This window comes from Alosa sapidissima, chromosome 11, assembly GCF_018492685.1.
Source record: "Alosa sapidissima isolate fAloSap1 chromosome 11, fAloSap1.pri, whole genome shotgun sequence".
NCBI lineage: Eukaryota > Metazoa > Chordata > Actinopteri > Clupeiformes > Clupeidae > Alosa > Alosa sapidissima.
The window spans coordinates 8524314-8543824 of NC_055967.1; the positions used below are offsets into that span (position 1 = coordinate 8524314).

At 41.9% G+C, this 19511-nt stretch overlaps 2 protein-coding genes across 2 annotated transcripts in view; both read left to right on the forward strand.

Annotated features, from left to right (window-relative positions):
• The first annotated feature begins 2988 nt into the window (after positions 1-2988).
• Positions 2989-16528, forward strand: trabd (TraB domain containing). Its single transcript, XM_042108994.1, is given in 11 exon segments — positions 2989-3318; positions 3940-4008; positions 4717-4777; positions 7498-7664; positions 7988-8128; positions 8942-9052; positions 10416-10555; positions 12665-12837; positions 13026-13122; positions 13386-13542; positions 13544-16528. Coding segments are annotated over 10 exon segments (1155 nt in total). The 5' UTR covers positions 2989-3318; positions 3940-3984; the 3' UTR covers positions 13628-16528.
• Positions 16529-17055: 527 nt separating this feature from the next.
• The window catches only part of usp3 (ubiquitin specific peptidase 3), a 20347-nt gene continuing 17891 nt past the window's right edge, over positions 17056-19511 (forward strand). Inside the window, exons 1-3 of the mRNA XM_042108973.1 lie at positions 17056-17589; positions 18850-18910; positions 19455-19511. The exon at positions 19455-19511 is cut by the window's right edge and continues 81 nt beyond it. Coding sequence (XP_041964907.1) covers positions 17499-17589; positions 18850-18910; positions 19455-19511 — 209 coding nt within the window. The 5' untranslated portion in view covers positions 17056-17498. The remainder of the gene's footprint in view (positions 17590-18849; positions 18911-19454) is intronic.

Here is a 19511-nt window from a genome sequence, read left to right on the forward strand (position 1 = left end):
AACAAAAGAAAACAAACTCAATCAGCTTGGCCCATGCCACATGGATGGATGTGCATTGTGCCTGCATTATGTTTTGTTATTGGAAATCCTATTCATTTAACAGGGTTATTACCCCAGGGCAGACATTGGGAGCACACCAGAGATCTGTACCTTCCATTATCATCCATTAAGGGACTGTACGATATTTACGGAGGGGGGGGGGGGCGCTAAGATTTTTTAAGCCTTAGGCCAGGGGAAGGCCCAGGAGAATTTTTTTGGCCTGGGGGAAGGGCCGAGGAAAATTATTTTTTCCTGATCCATGATATTTTTTTCCCCTGATCAATGATCCGTTTTCGATAATTTAAAAGGTTTGTAGGCTAAAACATGATTCACGTCTCTTTGACAGAGTGGGCGAGTCCAAAAAGTCGCAACCCTACCTGAATCTCCCACAACTCCCCTCGTAAGCTTGCAGGTCACCCGCGGTTATGAGTCATAAACAAAATATTTTAATGATATTCGGCTCATTTGCGGGCGGGTCAGTTAAAAGTAATTAAATATATATTTTCTACAAATAGGCCTACTTAAAATATCACGAGAAGGCTAGCATCAATACAGTAAAGCATCAATACAGTAAAGTCAACAGTAAAGAAGCTGAAGACGCGAGTTAAAAAATAAAGACACCCCTTCAGGAAAAGCGATATAGGCTATGGGAAATATTGGGAAAAGTTCTTAAAGAAGATGACAGTAGTACAAGTTATGGTCTATGTAGGCCTACTTCTTACGAAGCCATTTAAAAGTATGACAGCTGAAGGGTCATTCCATGAAATCGGTGCCTTTTCAACTTTAAAAATGTGAAAAATATAATTGTTTCAAACTGATTTTTTCCAATGCCCATTTAATTAACACATCTTAACATGACAAGAAATTGTGTTGGGCCATCTCAAGCTATGCATTTATTTTTTACCATTCACTTATTACATAGAATATTGTAGGATAGTAACAGGACTGATGATTTCATGGTAAATTGCTCCTTTCTAGCTAACAGGTCAAGGTTAGGGAGGCACATGGTATGTAATCTGAAAGGTTATTACTTCTAGTAATATCAGTATTGATAAATAATTGTTTATATATACACTTTAAAAAATGGTAACAGGACTGATGTTGTATGCTCGCCCCTCTCTCACAACCCTGATAAAACATGAAAAATAGGACATTTAAGAAGAGAGAAAGTTACCCTTTCTTACACTGTGGAATCTGCTTCTTCTAAATGATGTCACTTCCTTGAAATTATGTCACTTCTAGTTTGTACCATTATTTTATAAGGGGTTTTAGTGAAAGTAACAGGACTGAGATGATGGGACAATGATAAATGACTTATATTTTCTAAGAAAACATGTCTATTTATGTCAAAATCATTGCTTAACAATGAGATTACACTTAAGACAATATAAAACTGTGAAAATTGTATCATTTTACCAACATTTTACAACTGAGAAGTGCTGTTGAAAAAGACAAAACATAGCGTGGGACAAGCCAAAATCAACCAAAATCCTTACCCATAGCAAATATTTATGTGATTTTAATCATTTTAATTTGTATTTTATTGGGTTTACTTTAAGTTTTTTAAATTACACATGTATTTGTTGTTAAAGCAACTTTAGAACTGATTATATGTTGTGGGACGCAAAAGGCACCGATTCGGTGGAATGACCCTGAAATGGGCAGCTGCAGGAATAAATGTTATGGCACAGACTACACAGCCATATCTACCGGTATGTATAGGTTCGCGCATGCATAAAAGTTACCTTATAGTTCGTTGTGTTTGTGACTTTAAACAGTGGATGTGCTTTAGTAAAGCGTTGTGCTTCATTCAGCATTTTCATTCAGCACAAACCTGTTCTTACGCTAACCTTTTGACCAGCAATGTATCTCTCTTGCCTACCTTGCCTCCCCATTTCTATTTTCGAAAGAAAGATGTATGTCCATGGCCAAATATCCTGCGCAAACATTATGTCGCATGCCTACTGCGTGTAGCCTAGTTCTACTGCATAAAGTTTCGCAAATAAATTAGTTTGTTTTACAGAAATGGACTACTGTCACACTGCATGCAGGCTATTCTAATTAATATTCGCGGTCCGAGTTGCGGTGGGGTTGATTAAAATATCGGGCGACCGCGGGCCGCTGCCGCGCAACTGTGTGTAGCTCCGTGTGTGTGTATGTGCTTATGACATTTGCTGGCCGTTTTAACCTTGTAAACGTCATTTTTCGACCAGTTTTATTTGATTCACGTAGGGGGGGGCTAGGAGATTTTTTTTTAGCCGGGGGGAGGCCCCTGGAAAAAAAAATGACCAGGGGGGAGGGCCAGGCAGAAGATTTTTAACCCGATCGTCTGGCGACCGGCCCTCCCCCCCGCTGAATATCGTACAGTCCTTAACTGTTTTAGAACCTTAGAATAAACCAAAGCAACCCCCGGTTAGGTATGTGCGCTTATCGCCTGTCAGTGTCATTGGTCAGTGCAAATTGTCAAGGGGTGCTTGCATTGTTCATGTTTTGTGTCTTTAAAATCTAATGGAGGATAATAGTGTTTACATCTGTGACTGAATACACTAAAATTAGCATGTGAAGCTCAGAGTGGCGGGATACATTTTTGTATAGCCTACTTATGTTGCATGACACATTTGTCTATGACAGAAAAAAAAAACAAAAACGTTTTTTCGGAAGAGGGCAGCATACTTTACATTCTTAAATAGTGCAACATTTAGCACAATCATGTCATAAAATATAACTCTTGTATCTGTAAGTTTCAGGTAATCTTGTGTATTGTTACTGGTTATGTTCTCTGTGGAGAGCTTTTACTAGCAGGTTTACAGCACACGTCATCCTTTTACTGCTTTTGAAACTACAGGTACCGCCATGCACTAGAGTAGCGCAACCGTAGTGGCTGGAACAGGACATGTTGAAACAAGCTGCTTAGATTAGCTGTCGTAAGTTTGCTTTTCAATTGTATATTTTCTCTTTGACAGTCCGGTACATGACGTGAGCTGCAGTGACAATTGCAAGTAATTCGGAAATGTTATAGCAATGATATTGCTTCCCTTGTAATACGTAGCCTAGATAAGACAACTTCTGCTCAACTTGACAGCAGTTGTTTGCCAGCTGGTTGTCGGCTAATGTCAGCTAACAGCTAATTGTTAGAGTAATGTTTTTCTAAAGTTTAATGTGTTCTTGCGGGGAACGTTTATTTTTTAGGTAGGAGGGATTTTATGGTGTTTCAAGTTGGTAGTTACGGTCGTCTGTTCGCCTTGGCTTTCAGTGGATTGTTAGCAAAGTAGCATTAAGGTGAGCAATCTTGGTTAGCCTGTGTGCGCTTGCGTGGTGGCCTGGATGCTTGCTAGCAACTTATCATAGCTACGTGAAGAAAAATCTACCTACACCAGATTGCACTTTCAGTCTGTTTGTTAGGGTGACGGTGAAAATATTAATAACGACAAAGACAAGATGTCTTTGTAAATTTGTCTTGTACATACAAAGTCGTTTTGACAGACCAGACGTTTTGACATCCGGATTTGTCAGACTTCTTTAAGAAACGTGGTCCAATAATTTCACATTCAGCTAAGTCATCCATCGAGTTAACGAAATAGCTAAGGTTATGCTGTTTGACCGTAAGTAATATGCAATTTGTAATTACCTGGACAGTTACATCTTTAAAAGTTTTTGTTAACAAAATTTTTTGTGGTGTCTGCTTCTTCTGCTAGCATACACAGACAGCAACAGTGATAAACAGATTTGGTATCAGTGATAAACAGATTTGGCATTGTTAACTTTATGTCAGCAACGCTAGTAGCAGTATGGGAACAAGTAGTATCGATATTATGGTAAAATATTTGTATTGCAAAAGTGCATTTAGAAATAATCTACCTCGTTGTATAATTTGGCGTCTGTCTTGTTCTGGATTACCAGTATCACAATTTAAGATCAAGACGAGCCCCTGAGGTTGGACGGACCATGGACCAGAGTAATACCTCCGAGGTAAATTGCCTATGAGGGATCAGTGTTAATGGGATGAAATGAGATGTATGTTTTTCTATCAGTGAAACACGAGATGGACTTCGGTTACTATACTTTCTTAGAGCTATTTTCATTGTGAAGTTCTAACAAATGTATGTTTTCCCAAATGAATGCATTGATTTCTGCCAATCTATACAAAATGTCTCCATGTTAAAATATCCTTTAAATGACCTAGGCAGGGGTGTAGTGGTAAAATAAGAGGTGGGTTTTTAAAAAAGGCCTTCAGAACATGTTTGATGGTGGAGGTTATTGTTATAATAAAGGTTATTGTTATAATAATGTTTATAACAATACCAGTGGTATTAAATGGTTCCTAGAGTGTTGATGAGTGTACATATTGTGAATGTTGATAATACTGTTTGAATTTTGAGTGTTAAAAGTTGCAATTGGTAAATAAACTCTTTTGAGAGGTGGATAAATTCTAATAAGAGGTGGATAAACTCTATTTCTGAAATCTCAGAGGTGGATAAACTGTGTGTACTTGCGTTTAGTCTCCACTACATCCTTGCTCCTAGGTTAATATGAGGGCTGACATCTGAGTTTATTACAGTATGTTAGACAGGGAGGTTAGTCAGCACCTGAAATACCTGGAAGGCACCTGCTTTTTTTAGGACATCTTGCTCTCAAAATCTCCTGATGCTCTCATCTCTCATCTTTGTCCTCCTATAGGATGATTCCATGGGTCCTTCAGAGGATGAATCCAGCCAGTCGAGGTTTCCCCTAGAACTCTGTGAGTATTGTTTTTTTACTCTGGGGTCATTCCACGTCAGTTCAACCAGGGCCCACGCACTTAGGTCTCAAAAAAATCTGAAAAAATTACCAGGTATACCTATGTTACCCAGGAGACACACTGTAAAATTACTCTTATGTAAGATCAATACTTTCCAAGATACAGCCAGTTTTACAGGGGGAGGGGAGAATTTTGTTCGGCCTCTTTTTTTTGGTCAAAGTTCACAAGCCCACAGCACAAGAACTAAACCATGTAGGAGGCTCAAATTTTGCATGCTGGTACATAAATAGGAATAGTATGTAGCAAAATCATCACGTTTGGTCTGGATAATCCTGCATGGTCATAGCTTTCCTTCAAAGTTGATACAAAAATGTAATTGGAGTTTTTGGCTGGGCTCTGTTTAAGCCTTCAGAATACATATTTGTACTCAACATAGGCTCTTGATTTATTTTCCTTACTGAGATGAGTAGAAACACTCTCACAAAAAGCAATGAACAGAAAACAAATCCCTTCAGGGTCTGAACAGCAGACCTCACAAGTCTGAAAAATCATTTTGGTTATCATTTTCAGAGAACACCTTGTGGGAATATACAAAGATTTTTTAAATATGTTTTTCTTTATTCTCCATGATCCCTTCTTTTTGAAAACACCAATTTGACTTGTCTTATGCAAATCTTTCTTTTTTATTTTCCACCCTGAACATGGGCAAAATGCCCCATTGACCCCCCCATTGACATCATTGCCATAAGCTCAGAGGTTTGATGTTTGTGTGCAGACTGTGCTGTGTATTAGTGATTATCATGTTTATGGAATTTAGTGTAAGCTTCTTAATTTGCAGGTTGTGTAAAACGTTTGTTGATTAGGATATTCTCAAGAGTGGAACTGATATGTGAGACTTGTGCAGACCAATAAAATGTAGGAGGCCCTCATATCCTGACCTGAAACAGTATGAAAAATCATCAATGTTTGTGTCTTAAAGTATTCAGCTTTGTTGTCTGAATAGTAAGGGACAATGGACGACTCGGCGTCCAGTTATGAGAAAAATTATGCCCGTTCGAGGTGGTAATGCGGCCCCGATGCACAGCGGAGAAGTTTCAATCAGACCACTGAATATTAGCACTGTGTCTAAATTAAAGGCTGGTTCTGATCTGACAATTACACCGCTGTGATTTGTGACTATATTTATCCCCTGTCGGTTGCTCTCCAAGTCATTTTGTCAAGATGTGACAAATGCTATGACATCTCTACTATAGCTGATGGCTCTGGGAGTGTGGAGGTTTGTTTTAGTGATTTCACTCTCCCTGTTTGTTAACCCGACCACAGAGTGCAACAAGGCCCAGGTCAGCAGAAACAGACCTCCATCTGGCTGCCTGCCTGCCTGCCTCTCCCTCTCTCTCTGACTCCATGGGAGGTGCTGGATTTTGAGCGTGGTATGGATGTTTATGAAAGCTTAGTGAAAAATGCGAGACCCCCCTACCCTGTCCACAACTCCTACACACACACATGCATGTACATGAATGTACATGTAAATCAGGTTTCTAGGATCAGGCGTATACAAGGAATTTATCCCATCCGTGAATTAGTGAGCACACAGTGAACACGCAGTGAGGTGAAGCACATACTAACCCGGAGCAGTGAGCTGCCTTGATACAGCGGCGCTCGGAGTGAGGTGCCTTGCTCAAGGGCACTTCAGCCGTTCCCACTGGCGGGGATCGAACCGGCAACCCTCCGGTTCCAAGCCCGAAGCCCTGACCAGTAGGCCATGACTGCCCCCACATGCAAGCACACATGGTTGGGGACATAGCCCACTCAGACTCTGATGTGATTGGCCAGTGATATGGGTGGGTGAATCCAAGGCTTCCAAAGACAAGCATGTGTTGTTTTGGGGTTTTTACTTCATCATTGTTTCCTTTCTCTCTGAGGCTATTGTTTTTGTATGTAATGCAGGGGTCTCAAACCCAAATTGCCTATGGGCCACTTGCCAGATAGTCTTTTTTATAGTGCGACCAGTTATCTCAAAACAATCTTTAAAGCCCCTGATAAATATAGCTTGTTGTGCATTGTAATTTGACATTAGCTTATGTCTGCAATTTTATCTAGTGAATGAATATAAGGAACCCATGCTAGAGTACTCTACTATCTCTGAATTATTTTGGTCGGCTAGCATACAGCAGCATTAACTGATGCATTTGGCTCTGGTCTATGCAATATGCCATAAAAAAAAACAAAAAAAAACAAGATTACAAATCTTAATCAACCAACGCACCGCACAAAACTGTCTTGCGGGCCGCATTTGTATATAATCTGTGTGTGTGTACTGTATACTGTATATACTCTTTTGATCCCGTGAGGGAAATTTGCTCTCTGCATTTATCCCAATCCGTAAATTAGTGAAACACACTCAGCACACAGTGAGGTGAAGCACACACTAATCCCAGTGCAGTGAGCTACAACAGCGGCGCTCGGGGAGCAGTGAGGGGTTAGGTGCCTTGCTCAAGGGCACTTCAGCCGCTTCCTACTACTGGTCGGGGTTCGAACCTGCAACCCTCCGGTTACAAGTCCGAAGCGCTAACCAGTAGGCCACGGCTGCCCCCATTGTGTGGGATGAACCAATATGATTCAATAGCTGACGGTATAGCAGCAAAAGTAAATGCATCTCTCTCTCTCTCTCTCTCTCTCTCTCTCTCTCTCTCTCTCTCTCTCTCTCTCTCTCCCCCTAGCGGACTCGGAGGCAGTAGAGGTGCTGTGGCAGGTTCGGGCCCAGCGGCGCCAGGCCAACCCAGTTCTTCCCGACACAGTGTCCCGTCTGACCACGCCTGAGGGCAGCATTGTCTACCTGGTGGGCACAGCCCACTTCAGCGACAGCAGCAAGAATGATGTTGCAACGGTAATAAAAGTTAATATTATGCACACAGACTCCATGGTAATGACCCCCCCCCCCCCCCACTTCTCTCATTCTTACTCTTCCTTGTTTTTCAAGAATATTTACTTTTCATGTCCACACTCCTATTTGACCTCTCCTCCCTCCTCGCCCATTCACTCCCTTTTCCTCCTGCTTCTGTCATTCTTACTTTACCTCATTCTCCAAACATTTGTAATCCTATTTGACCTCTCCTCCCTCCTCTCCCATTTACGGCATCTCCCCTCCTTCCGCCTGCTCCTGCCTCATCGTGCTCCTCTCACCCTCACCCCTCTGTGTGTGTGCTGCAGACGATCCGCGCGGTGCAGCCGGACGTGGTGGTGGTGGAGCTGTGTCAGTACCGCGTGTCCATGCTGAAGATGGACGAAAAGACACTGCTGAAGGAGGCCAAGGACATTAACCTGGAGAAGGTGCAGCAGGCCATTAAACAGGTGAGGTGCCCATCTGTATGCACAGGTATAAAACACATGAGACATACAGGTAAGGTAAGACAGCCAGCCTTGAATGCATGCCCTGCCCTGTGTGCTGTAAGTATGGGCAAGACTTAAAGTGTAATTCTGGAGTAATTTGAACCCAGGTTCTTTTTCACCATGACAACGAGTCGAACACCCCCTCAAGAGCTAGATTACGTTGATCAAAGGTTTGACCAGCTTTAGTGCTTACCCTGGATTGAATTTACTCTGGAATTACACTTTAAGATGGAGAAGACTGACTGTTCTGAGAAGAGTCTGAATTATTTATGACATTAAATAAGGGACAAAGGCCAGCCACAAACAAGTCCGCAGTCCAGGAAGGTCTGGGGATCAGAGGTCAGACCTTGAGCATATTAGCAGACAGGAGAAATGTACAACATGCAGCATACTGAAAGTGATAACTGGAGCGAGCTTACTAAACATCAACACGCTTCTGGCCCATGTTGAATGGAAGGGATAATGTATTGTCTGCCGGAAACCCCGACGCGCAGTGGAGGGGTTTTGCTTTGACCTGAAGGGATTTATTTGACAGCGGTCATTATATACTTTGCAGGTGTAATTAATGTAATTTAACAGACCTCCAAACGTTGGGAAGGTGGAACTTTCTGCAACACTCTGAAGAGCCGTGTAATAAGAATGAATTAATCAGTGAAAGGATGGATGGATGAAGGTGAATGAATAATTGCGTGGCATCTCACATGATTTGCTTTTGTTTATGTTTCTTCTCTCCCTGTCTCTCTGTGTCTCCTCCTTGCACCCGTCTCTGGTCAGAATGGGGTGATGTCTGGCTTGATGCAGATCTTGCTGCTGAAAGTGTCTGCTCACATTACTGAGCAACTGGGGATGGCACCCGGAGGAGAGTTCAGAGAGGCTTTCAAAGAGGTACACACAACTACACACACACACACACACACACAGTCTGTCTCACTCACTCACTCACACACTCACACCCTCACACTCTCACACACACACTCGTGTAAATATAGCACACACAGTAAATATAGAAACACACAATTTCCGATACCCACACAAACTCGTCCCCTACTGAGGCACCAAGCACATCCCTGAAGGCAAATTAAATCATGTTCTTTCTCAGCTGTCTGAAATGAGACAGAGCCCCCTGCTGAGAGGACTGCATGTTGTTACCTCTATTTTCTGGGATGGGTTGCAAAAATACAGCTGTTATCTTCCATGGGGTGGGGGGTCACTGTTTACTCACTAGAACCAGTGTTCAGTGTGTCAGTATTTTGTCTTTAAAACTATTTCTAGTAACTTTGGGTGGACATCAACAAAGGTTTTTTTTATTGTTAGATTTGGACAAATAGGTCAAAATGTACCCCTAACATCTGGTGATAGTCTGATAGTGTATTTGAAATATATGCAGGGCTTAAAGTATTCCTGGCTGTGAGGAAAATTTCCTCAGGAGAAAAAGTTGGGAAATCATTTTAGATGAGGGTCATCATTTTTTGTGGTTTGAGATACCGCTGTGAGTTCACCTACCAATAGCAGCTCCTGCTTTTAACCTAATCAAACACGTTTAGCCAATCAAAAGCAGAGTAGGGCAGAACTTGGCTGCATGTTCTTGTAGGAAAAGAAGACATCCAGCAGACAACTGAACACACCACTGTTGCGGTGAGCACGAGAGTAGACTACTGGAGGGCAGCGGAGCATACAGTGCTTCTGTCACTCTCCTGATGATCATTGATGGTGTTGTGAAATTACGGAGAGTTAGAAAATGAAACCAAAGAAATATCGATCAAGATATACATGATTGGCTACCAGTTAATGTGGTGTTATCGAAGGCGGAGGGGCACAACATAGGCTATCCAGTGCAGGGTGCTTGCATTAAGAAAAGTTCTCAAAGTAATGGCTGAAAGCTGTAAGCAATATACCTTAACCATACAGAGTAGCGCAATGAAACTTTGAAATTGCATTTGTAGTTAGAATTAACTGTTTTATATTTGTGAAGCAGTCATCAGATGTTTTCACTGGAAACATACTGTGGAAAGGGCTTTCATTGAAAGCATCAACTGCTTTATAATGCACAATAGTGTAATATTTTTTCAACAGTGATTTAACAGCTCTGGGCTTTTAGATTCCAGTCTACATTTCCTATGGGAGGGGGGGGCTTGTGGGCACTATGCACAACCCCCGCCACCCCACCCCAAGACATCCCCAGCTGAAAAATGTTCAGGATAAGCTGTGTGTGTTTACATTAAATTCCACCCTCAAATCTGTTCCACAGGCAGGAAAAGTGCCATTCTGCAAGTTCCACTTGGGGGACCGGCCCATTCCTGTCACTTTCAAGCGTGCTATCGCTGCCCTTAGTATGTGGCAGAAAGCCAGGCTGGCTTGGGGTCTCTGCTTTCTGTCTGACCCTATAAGGTACACATACACACCAGCATTTTCCGCTACAAAAAATTGGTGTCTGTCTACATGATCAAGTATTAGGCTATCTGTTTATATTGTCCTTAAAACAACAATATGACATAAAGCACATATTTACAACATGATTAGGCCATTTTTCAAATAGGCTCAAATAAATGTTATCAGACTCGCATGCATAACAAGAAAAAAATCTAGCATTGGGCTTGAATAGGCTACTGAACGCCTGATGTTTCGCAAGCCTATGTGGTAACACATAAATCCCCTTTAGCTTTAGACCAAGACCTACATATTGCCTGATAAAAGGAATAAAACCTTAGCAAACAAATACATGCAACTGGGCCTATCTGGTTCATAATAGTTTAGTTAGGCTACGTTGTGCTGCTGCTGGCTTGAAATCAAACAGCCTAATTTATGTTTTGTCAGCCATTATAATGAAATGGAACAACGGAATAACCATAAGGCTGGCTAAGGTCATTTTACTTTTACACTGTTTCGCAGCAGTGAAATGAGCAGCTGCCTAATTAAAGTCAAAGTGTCTCCACAACTTGCAAAGCTTGCAGTGTGACTGCTGTGCTGTTTGGATGCAGCCAACCTTCTGCTCTAACTGCTCAAGGGGAGCCAAGATTCTCAACTTCGTTAACTCTTTAGTAAATCGACTAGGCTATGTCTACCTGATCTCTTGCAGTGTGAGTGAAACTTTTTTTCTTTCCCATAATGTCACACCTCAGCCAGAGGAATCTGCTTTGCAGTCGGAGCTGAACGCCCCACTTTTCGCTTTCTTTTCTGCAGCAGTGGTCTTTGTGACTTCAGACTGTATCCCAGACTCCGACTCTTCAGACCCATCGTAGGCTAGTTGTCGTTAGACTTGCTTGGTTTCAGAAAAAAGTTTAAAGGCTTGTCCATCTGGCCATGTCTCCCTCACTTGTTAGACTATAGCCAAATATTAGAGCGAATTCAGCTTGTTTGTTCTTAATGTTAGTGAGTGCGCTTAAATACCAAGTAAGACTTTTTAATTTCCCGTGTAGGCAAGCCTATAACTTTCAAACAAAAATTTATATTCATTCAAAATAGAAGCGTAGTGTAGAAAGTTTGTGTAAGAAAAACACGAGGTGTTCATAGGAAAAAAGGGATGTTTCTTTGGTTAATGCAGCTTCAATCTTTATTCCAATAAAAAGCAATCACAGGAGTACATGTGAGTACTTCTGGGCACCGATCTTATAGAGTGAATCTTGATGAAACAACCAGGATGAGCAGGGGCGTAGCACAAGATCTTGGGCCCCATGCTATGCATAGGCAGTCCTGATGGGCCCCCATAATAAATATAATAAAATATATTCCAGACTTTTCAAGGGCCCTCCCTCCCCTTGGGGCCCTAGTAATCAGTACTGGTTTTACCCCCAGTCCGACACCCCTGATGATGAATCTTGAAGAGTGAGCCTAGAGCTTCCCAATCCTTGGCGTATATTCTGTTTCAAAGTCCATCCTATCCCCTAAAGGTTCTGTATGATAATTAGATAACACCTTGACTGGGATGGTTATCAGAGGCCTTCCCCCATACAGATTTTAGTGTTTCTCACACCTCAATTTCTTCCTGGCCCCAGGTTGTGTGAATGCCAGAGCAGGAACAATAAGAACACACCATTTGGTACAGCATTTGGATTGTGCATTTCATGAGGCAGGATGAAATCTTACAGTTTGTTTTAGCACATATTTCCTAAAGTGTTCGGACGGAATTATTTTGGAGAGATTTAAACTGGTCAGACTATAAAATTTTCCCGGTCAAAGTCTGGTAATTACGTGACAACAGAAACCCTGGCACACACGTCCACATGCATATTGCATTATTATGACTATTATTAGTCATTGAAATCTTTAATTATATATGCACAGACAGTAAATACACATACTTGCAAATAGTAAGAGGCACTCAAATTATACAAATGTTTGTTAAATAATACAGTATGAGTTTACTGTTTATTTTATCCTCTTGTCTTTTAACTTCTCTCACTTGTCTAAGCTCACTATGTGTTCCTTTTACCAACTTACCAATTGTTGTTATTGTATGTGTAAAAAAGGCAACTTAGACTGGTGTGTGTACCTTTGTAGTAAAGAGGATGTTGAAAAGTGCAAGCAGAAAGACTTGCTGGAACAGACCATGTCCGAGATGATTGGCGAGTTCCCGGCTCTGCACCGCACCATTGTAGCTGAACGGGACATCTACCTCACACACACGCTCCGCCAGGCAGCTCGCTGTGTGGAGGCGCCCCCTAACAATCAGAGTGAGTACAACGGGCAAGCCCAGACAGCCTAATATATAAGGGGCTAGATATGACATAAGATTTACTATGTATTAAAATGTGTGATGGAGAATGTGTGCAGACTAGTTATGAGGTCTGAAGTGGGTGTATATTCTCAGTTTCTCTGATGCATGTGTTGTTTTAAAGTGTGTGTATGTGTGTGTTTGCAGAAGTGCCTGCAGTGGTGGTTGGTGTAGTTGGCATTGGCCATGTGCCCGGCATTGAGAAAAACTGGGACAAAGAGCTCAACATACAAGAAATCATGAGGTAGGTGTGTGTGTATGTGTGTGAGCATTGTTAGTATATTAGACGTTAAGAGAACGATGTTACTCTAAATATGTGGTGTATTGACATACCAGAGGAGTATAATGAAGAGCCATTTGGCTTGGTTTTGCTAGGCATAGACCTCTCTTTAGGAAGTTTACACCACTTCCTGAGTTAACATGTGTGGGTTAGTAAGCATATACTCGGTGCACCCCACTGATTTCAGACAGCGTCATTCTCATCAGTCCTCTTTGTGTCTTTCTCAGTGTCGCCCCTCCATCTCGCTTTGGTTGGGTGTTCCGCACCGTGCTGAAGGGAGCGGTGATCGGCATGCTGGGATACGCCTGCTACCGGGCGGGAGGGGGCGTCGGCCGAGCCCTTCTCTCCTTGCCCGCTGTCCAATCGCTGCTTGAGAACATCCGGCCTCCAGCAGCCTGACCCCACCACCCCTCAAGCTGAAACTTCCTCCCACCCAACCAGGACAGGACGTTACCACGCACACCGTTAGCCTTACAGATTGGGACTGCGCTGGGGGGGGGCACAACCGCCCTGGACACCGGTGGGCCCAGGGCCCCCCCAGCCTCTTCCAGTCTTCTGTCTGTACACAGATGCAGGCGTGTACTGCCAAAGAACTTGGACAGTACTATTCTATTTTTTTCTTTAGTTCTTTGCTGTCGCTTTCGCCCAAAACAAGTGAAGTATCTATCTATTGATGCTTTTTTTTTTATTATTTGAAAATACATCAAGATGCATCTGATGGGTAGCACAAAGACCTTACAGTATACCTTACTTTCAAACTGGAAAGCATTAGTTTAGCTGGACTGATATGTCAGTCTTTTTATGTCAGCCATGTCGTGGGTTCAGCAGTTTCCCTCTCATCCACTGCTCCTTGACCACTGCTGTTCATCCTATAACCTGTAGAATTTTGCCAAAATGATAGTATTTACCAAATTGGTAGTTATGTCCACCCCATTGCTAATATGAAAATTGATTGCTTCCCTCATATGGTTATGTGCAGGCCATGTTTCATGAAGATGACCAAAGTCCTTTTGTTTGTCCTTTGTTTTTTTTCCTGATGTGAATACATTTTTATGATTTTTATTTTCATTGCAAGTGGGAAGGCTATGGGTTGAAAGGTGAATGCTTTTCTTCATCTGATGAGAATTCTACTGTCTAATGGTGGGAAACCATTTTCTGTACAGTGTTCCCCCAGAAGAATTTGGAAAGTTGTTTCTAAAGGAAGAACAACATGGTTAGGGACTTGCAACACTTTCTGTAGATCGTAGAGTTAACAGATAAGTGCCTCCTGTTAATTGTATGCATCCCTTTTGAAAGCATATAACTGAGTTGTAGTACTGTTGGATGACAAGGTGGGGTTCTGGCTGAACTGCACACGGTCTCATTTTTTATATTTTTTGTGGGCCCATTGTTTGTCATGGTTGTGACATGCCTCAGACACCTGTGAGGCATCAAGCTGCTTGGTCCTTATGGCCTGGCGCAGGTTTCAGTATCATTTTAGATGCGGTTATGCACAGAGATAGAAATATCTTACAGCTGTTGTTTCAGAAGGACCCAAGCGAGTTGTGCATGCTACAATCTGCTCATGGCTACTCCATGTGCTTTGCAGTCAGGACTGAATAACTACATGCAGAAAAAAACAGTTCATAAATAGTTGTTTCTGGACCATTTGTGGTAAAATGTCACTATTCATGCTTCATTGCTCAAGGCTGTTTATTACTGTGGTTGATGAACAGGGCAGTGGTGACCAGAAGTAGTCGACTTTGTAATGGAGCCATGCAGTAGCAGGACCAGGTCTCCTACAAGTGAGGGGTTCAGTCAGGGAAATATGGATCAGTAAAGAGACAGACAAACAGATGGACAAATTATGTATACACACACTGTCCATCCCCAGTTCCACCCCCATGGAAACACTTGCTTATACTTGCAGTATTTCCCACCTGCAGGGGTGGATGATATCTTAAGCAACTTCACCCCCCCCCCCCCCCCCCCCCCCAAAAGCAAGCTAGGCATTCGGTTGATGAAAGACAGCTTTGAGTTTGGTGCTTTGAACTTGTGTGTGAAAGAAATTAATGCCAATTCAAAATACATCCAGCCAGTGGTCACACTTGTATGGCTATATTCATGTATAGGTTATGAAAAAAAGCCTTTGTGCCAGTACAGTAGAGTTTAGTCACTAGATTAGGAGATTGGAGCCACAATGCCATAAAATACATTTTATTTCAGTCAGTTTATTTGGAATTTTGGACAAATGAGATTATTTAAAATGCATGACGTGTCTTGACAGATGAAATTAGTACGATGCTTTGTGTTGCAATATGACCTGTTGTGGGTTATTGTGGTCGGACGGGAAATGGTCCAAGACAACATTGGAACAAATCCTGTACGGATTTAACACCTATCTAGGGAGGATGGCTACTCTTCTCACTCAGCGATCCTGTAATGGCCACAGACTTGAATTTGGGGCTATGGTGACTGGGAAAAAGCCTTATTCAACATACATTGCTGCCTTTTTAAACCTATGGATTGCCTCTGTATTCGTCATGGCTTGTTTATCTCTTATGCTGTTGTGTGTGTGTCTGTGTGTGTCTGGTGTGTGTGTGTGTGTGTGTGTGTGTGTGTGTGTGTGTGTGTGTGTGCAACACTGGGGTGAATCAGTGGGACGTGATTCCTGTGAATTACTTGATCTCACACTTGGGATGGAGTGAAATGTCCTTTTTCTTCTAATGAATGAACGTTTTTGAAGGGATTGTGTTTTTAAAGCATTTAAGAGTTAAGAGTTGTTACTTGCCGATTGAAACACTCTTTGTTAGGAACTGTATTGTGAGAGCTCACTGACTGCCAGCAACTATCCTGACTTGTCAGAGATCTTAATTTAACCCTTTTTGGGGTGAAAAAGCACTTTTCATTCCACAATGTTTGCTGAACTCCCTCAATGGACAAAGAACTATGCATATTGAGCCATGGTTTCTAAGAATGCATGACAGATCTGCATTGAACACTCTGTATCCCGTCAAGAAAAGTGACCTGCTGTTGATTTTTGCATGTCAGTTATGGAGCAGAAGGACTGAACTCCATACAAGTCTTCACATTTTGGAGGACAAACCCATTTTTATATGCCAAGGGCTCATTATTGATGAAGCTGTTGGTTGCGCTCACATTGATTTCTTTTCCAATGTTATGTAATACATTTGGAAAACCCTTATAGCTTAACATCTTGAATGGATGAGGGGTGGTGGTAGTCTATTTATTCATGTAGAACCAACTCCATAAAAATAATCTGTTTCTGTCCCTTTGGATTTGTTATCCCAAACATGCCAAATTTGAATTGTATCTTAATAAAATCTGTATTGAACTCTACAGGTTTTATATTAAAACATATTATGTTTGACTTAGTGTGTTTTACAGTTTACATACGGTTCAAGCACATACAGGCATTGAGGAAAACAAAAAAAGTGGATAAAGAAGCCCTAAAGGCAGATCAGGTAGCTGCTACATCTACATCAGATTAGAATGAAAAGTAATCATTAAAGATACTACTAACAAATGTGGCAGGAGAAATGGGTTCAGGAGGAGAAAGGAAGACACTTAAACAACATCAAAAAGGAAGTAGTTAAAGAAAAAAACTTCTCAAGGTTGAGAATGGGACATGCAAGCTTAAATAGCGGCTTACACATAACAGGGAAACATAAGACTGCGACATGTAAGACATGTGGCTTACTTCTGACATGTAGAGAGTAGGCTACTCTGAAAAAAGTGAGGGTAGCAAAGAATGAAATGAATTTAAGTAACTTACTAAGTCTGTCTGGATCGCAACCCATAATTGACATGAATTATGATATTTCTGAAATCGGGAAATATCAGTCCAGAAGATGGCGGTAAAGCACTTCGTTTGCAAACTACCAGTAAAATTCACAGAAGAAGAAGATTTCCGAAACGCCACAGTCTCCGAAGGGCTCGGCCTGAATTTCATGAAAGACGTGGCTCTTTTCTCAATGCAGCTGATATCGTCAGGGTCCTATTAGAATTAGCACGACCTCATAAATCCACCAAAGTGAATCTGACCACCGGTTTACAAGCCTTGTGAATGCAGACGCTAGCTGGATGCTAGCTAGTCCTTCAGCGACAGCTTCAGCTGAGAGTGGTATCGATAACTAGTGCTAGCTAACTTAGCTCTCTGTCGTAGGCTAGCCTGGATAGTTAGCTTAGCATATTTGGCTAGATTTCTGCAGGCGAGGCAGCCTTACGAGAAGTACGTAGTTAAAAAAATATCTGAACCCTTACATTAGTTTCATGTGATCTGCTGAATGACAGGATAAACCCGGTGAAACCGACGTGACAATACAACGCCCGTGAAGTCCATGGAGTGCCCTCATTTGAACTCCAATGTGTGCGTTGTAGTGGACCCTTCAAAGTTCCCAAATGGTTCACCCTCGTCGTGGTGTTGTGGCGGTAAGTGAGTCATCACCAGACAGCTAGACATGTGCACTCTTCTCTCATTTCAGCATCACTGATGGCTACAATGTCCTCGTATAATGTTAGACTATATACTGCAAGGTTAAGCCACGTTGGTCTAGTCTAAGTCCAGCTCCGAGGTAGCTAACATAACATCTGATTCTAAATACCGGACGTGTAAAGTAAAAGTTGTAGAACAGATATTTTCTATCTACTTGCTGGCGAGGTCGTCAGCTAGAAGTGTCAGATGCAGAACTGGTTTGTTTTCATTCATGGTGATCTGAGTTGACAGGACATACAATGCTAACTTTATCGTTTATCTGTAACGGAATATGTACATCACAAGGGTAGAGTTCAGTTCACCAACTCACGGGGTAACGGCTTGCTTGTCCACATTGTTAGGGGGATTGGAAATTCTGCAGAGGGGTTGGAAATTAACTTTTTAAAATGTGAATATCTACCAGCCAATGACAGACAAATGACCAAATTCACCAGCCACTCAGTAGTAAATCATAATGTTTTGCCATTCTTAATTTCACTGCACGTTCTCTATCTTGGAAGCCGAAAACTAGCACCAGCCACCAGCCAAATGTTGGTAAAATAGTGACTGATAGATTTCAGACACAACCAGAACTTGCTGGTCAGGAAAACATAATAATATGAAGCTGTAAAGAATGAGAGTGCCATTTATTATTCAGCAAAACTCCTGGACCTGACATTATGAATTTATGATACAGTGGACTTGGTTATAAAGATTTTTCTTTTCTTTTTATCTTATGTAAATGACTTGTCATGCTGCAATCCTAGCTTGTCAGGTAGGTTCCCAGAGGCATGAACAGACCCCCACTATTGACTTTTTCCACAATTGCTCGGTCATGCACAGGGCAGCATTCATGGGGATCGACTGTTCCTTAGCAACAGCTCATTCAGATGCTTGTTGTGTGCTGTGGGAGAAGGTGATCAAGGCAATTAACCCAGAGCTTGTTCTCTCTCTCTCTCTGTCTGTCTGTCTGTCTCTCGCCATCTCACTTTTTCTCTCCCTCCTACTCACTTACTCACATTTATGCAGTGAAAAGCGACGCATGGAGATGTGAGATTCATGTCCTCTCAGTCAGGCTCAGAAATACTGAGCTAAAACGATACACCACAGAAGCTGTGGCTTTTATGCAGCCTTTTATTTGTCATAGGTTAATCATACAATAAATACTGGAAGTATTTATGTGTGTGTGTGTGTTCTTTCATCCTTCTCTGCTTTAGATTGCCGGTCAAATAAGAGCCCATGGGTGTGTCTGACCTGTTTAAATGTTCACTGTGGAAGGTGAGTGCTTATTGACAGATGTTGCTCAAACATTGGCCCAATACATGCTACAACATACACTGCTAATAATTTACCATCAGTCAAGAGCAATTATATCAGGTCAGCAGGGGATTTGTGAATTCTACCCTTTTAATTATTGACAGGTGGCGGCAGCTATTCAGAACCATTATGATTCAATTGTTTTTTTCCATCTGGGTGCTGTTGGTGTAGAGTAGAGTGCATTCTCATAAACATTCTGTTATTGGACTACAGGTTCTATCATCATGAAAAAATAACAAATGCTGTTGGTCCTGATTCCTCAGTGATGCAACCAATCAGTCCAGACACCTGGTCATCAATCATGTGTTCTAGTCAGCACATATGCATGCCTATGCCAAAGGAAGAGGGCACATCTGAATGAAGATGTTGATGTATTTTTTTTTTTCTGTTGAGACTCCAAAGAACAAACTATAGGTTGATTGAATGTGTAAAACAGGTAATTTGACACACTTGAGCCTGTCGTGACGTTAGAGGATTGTTGGTAATTATTCTGTTACTCACTCAGGTATGTGAATGGCCATGCTAAGAAGCACTATGAGGAGACTCAGGGTCCTGCTGCCAG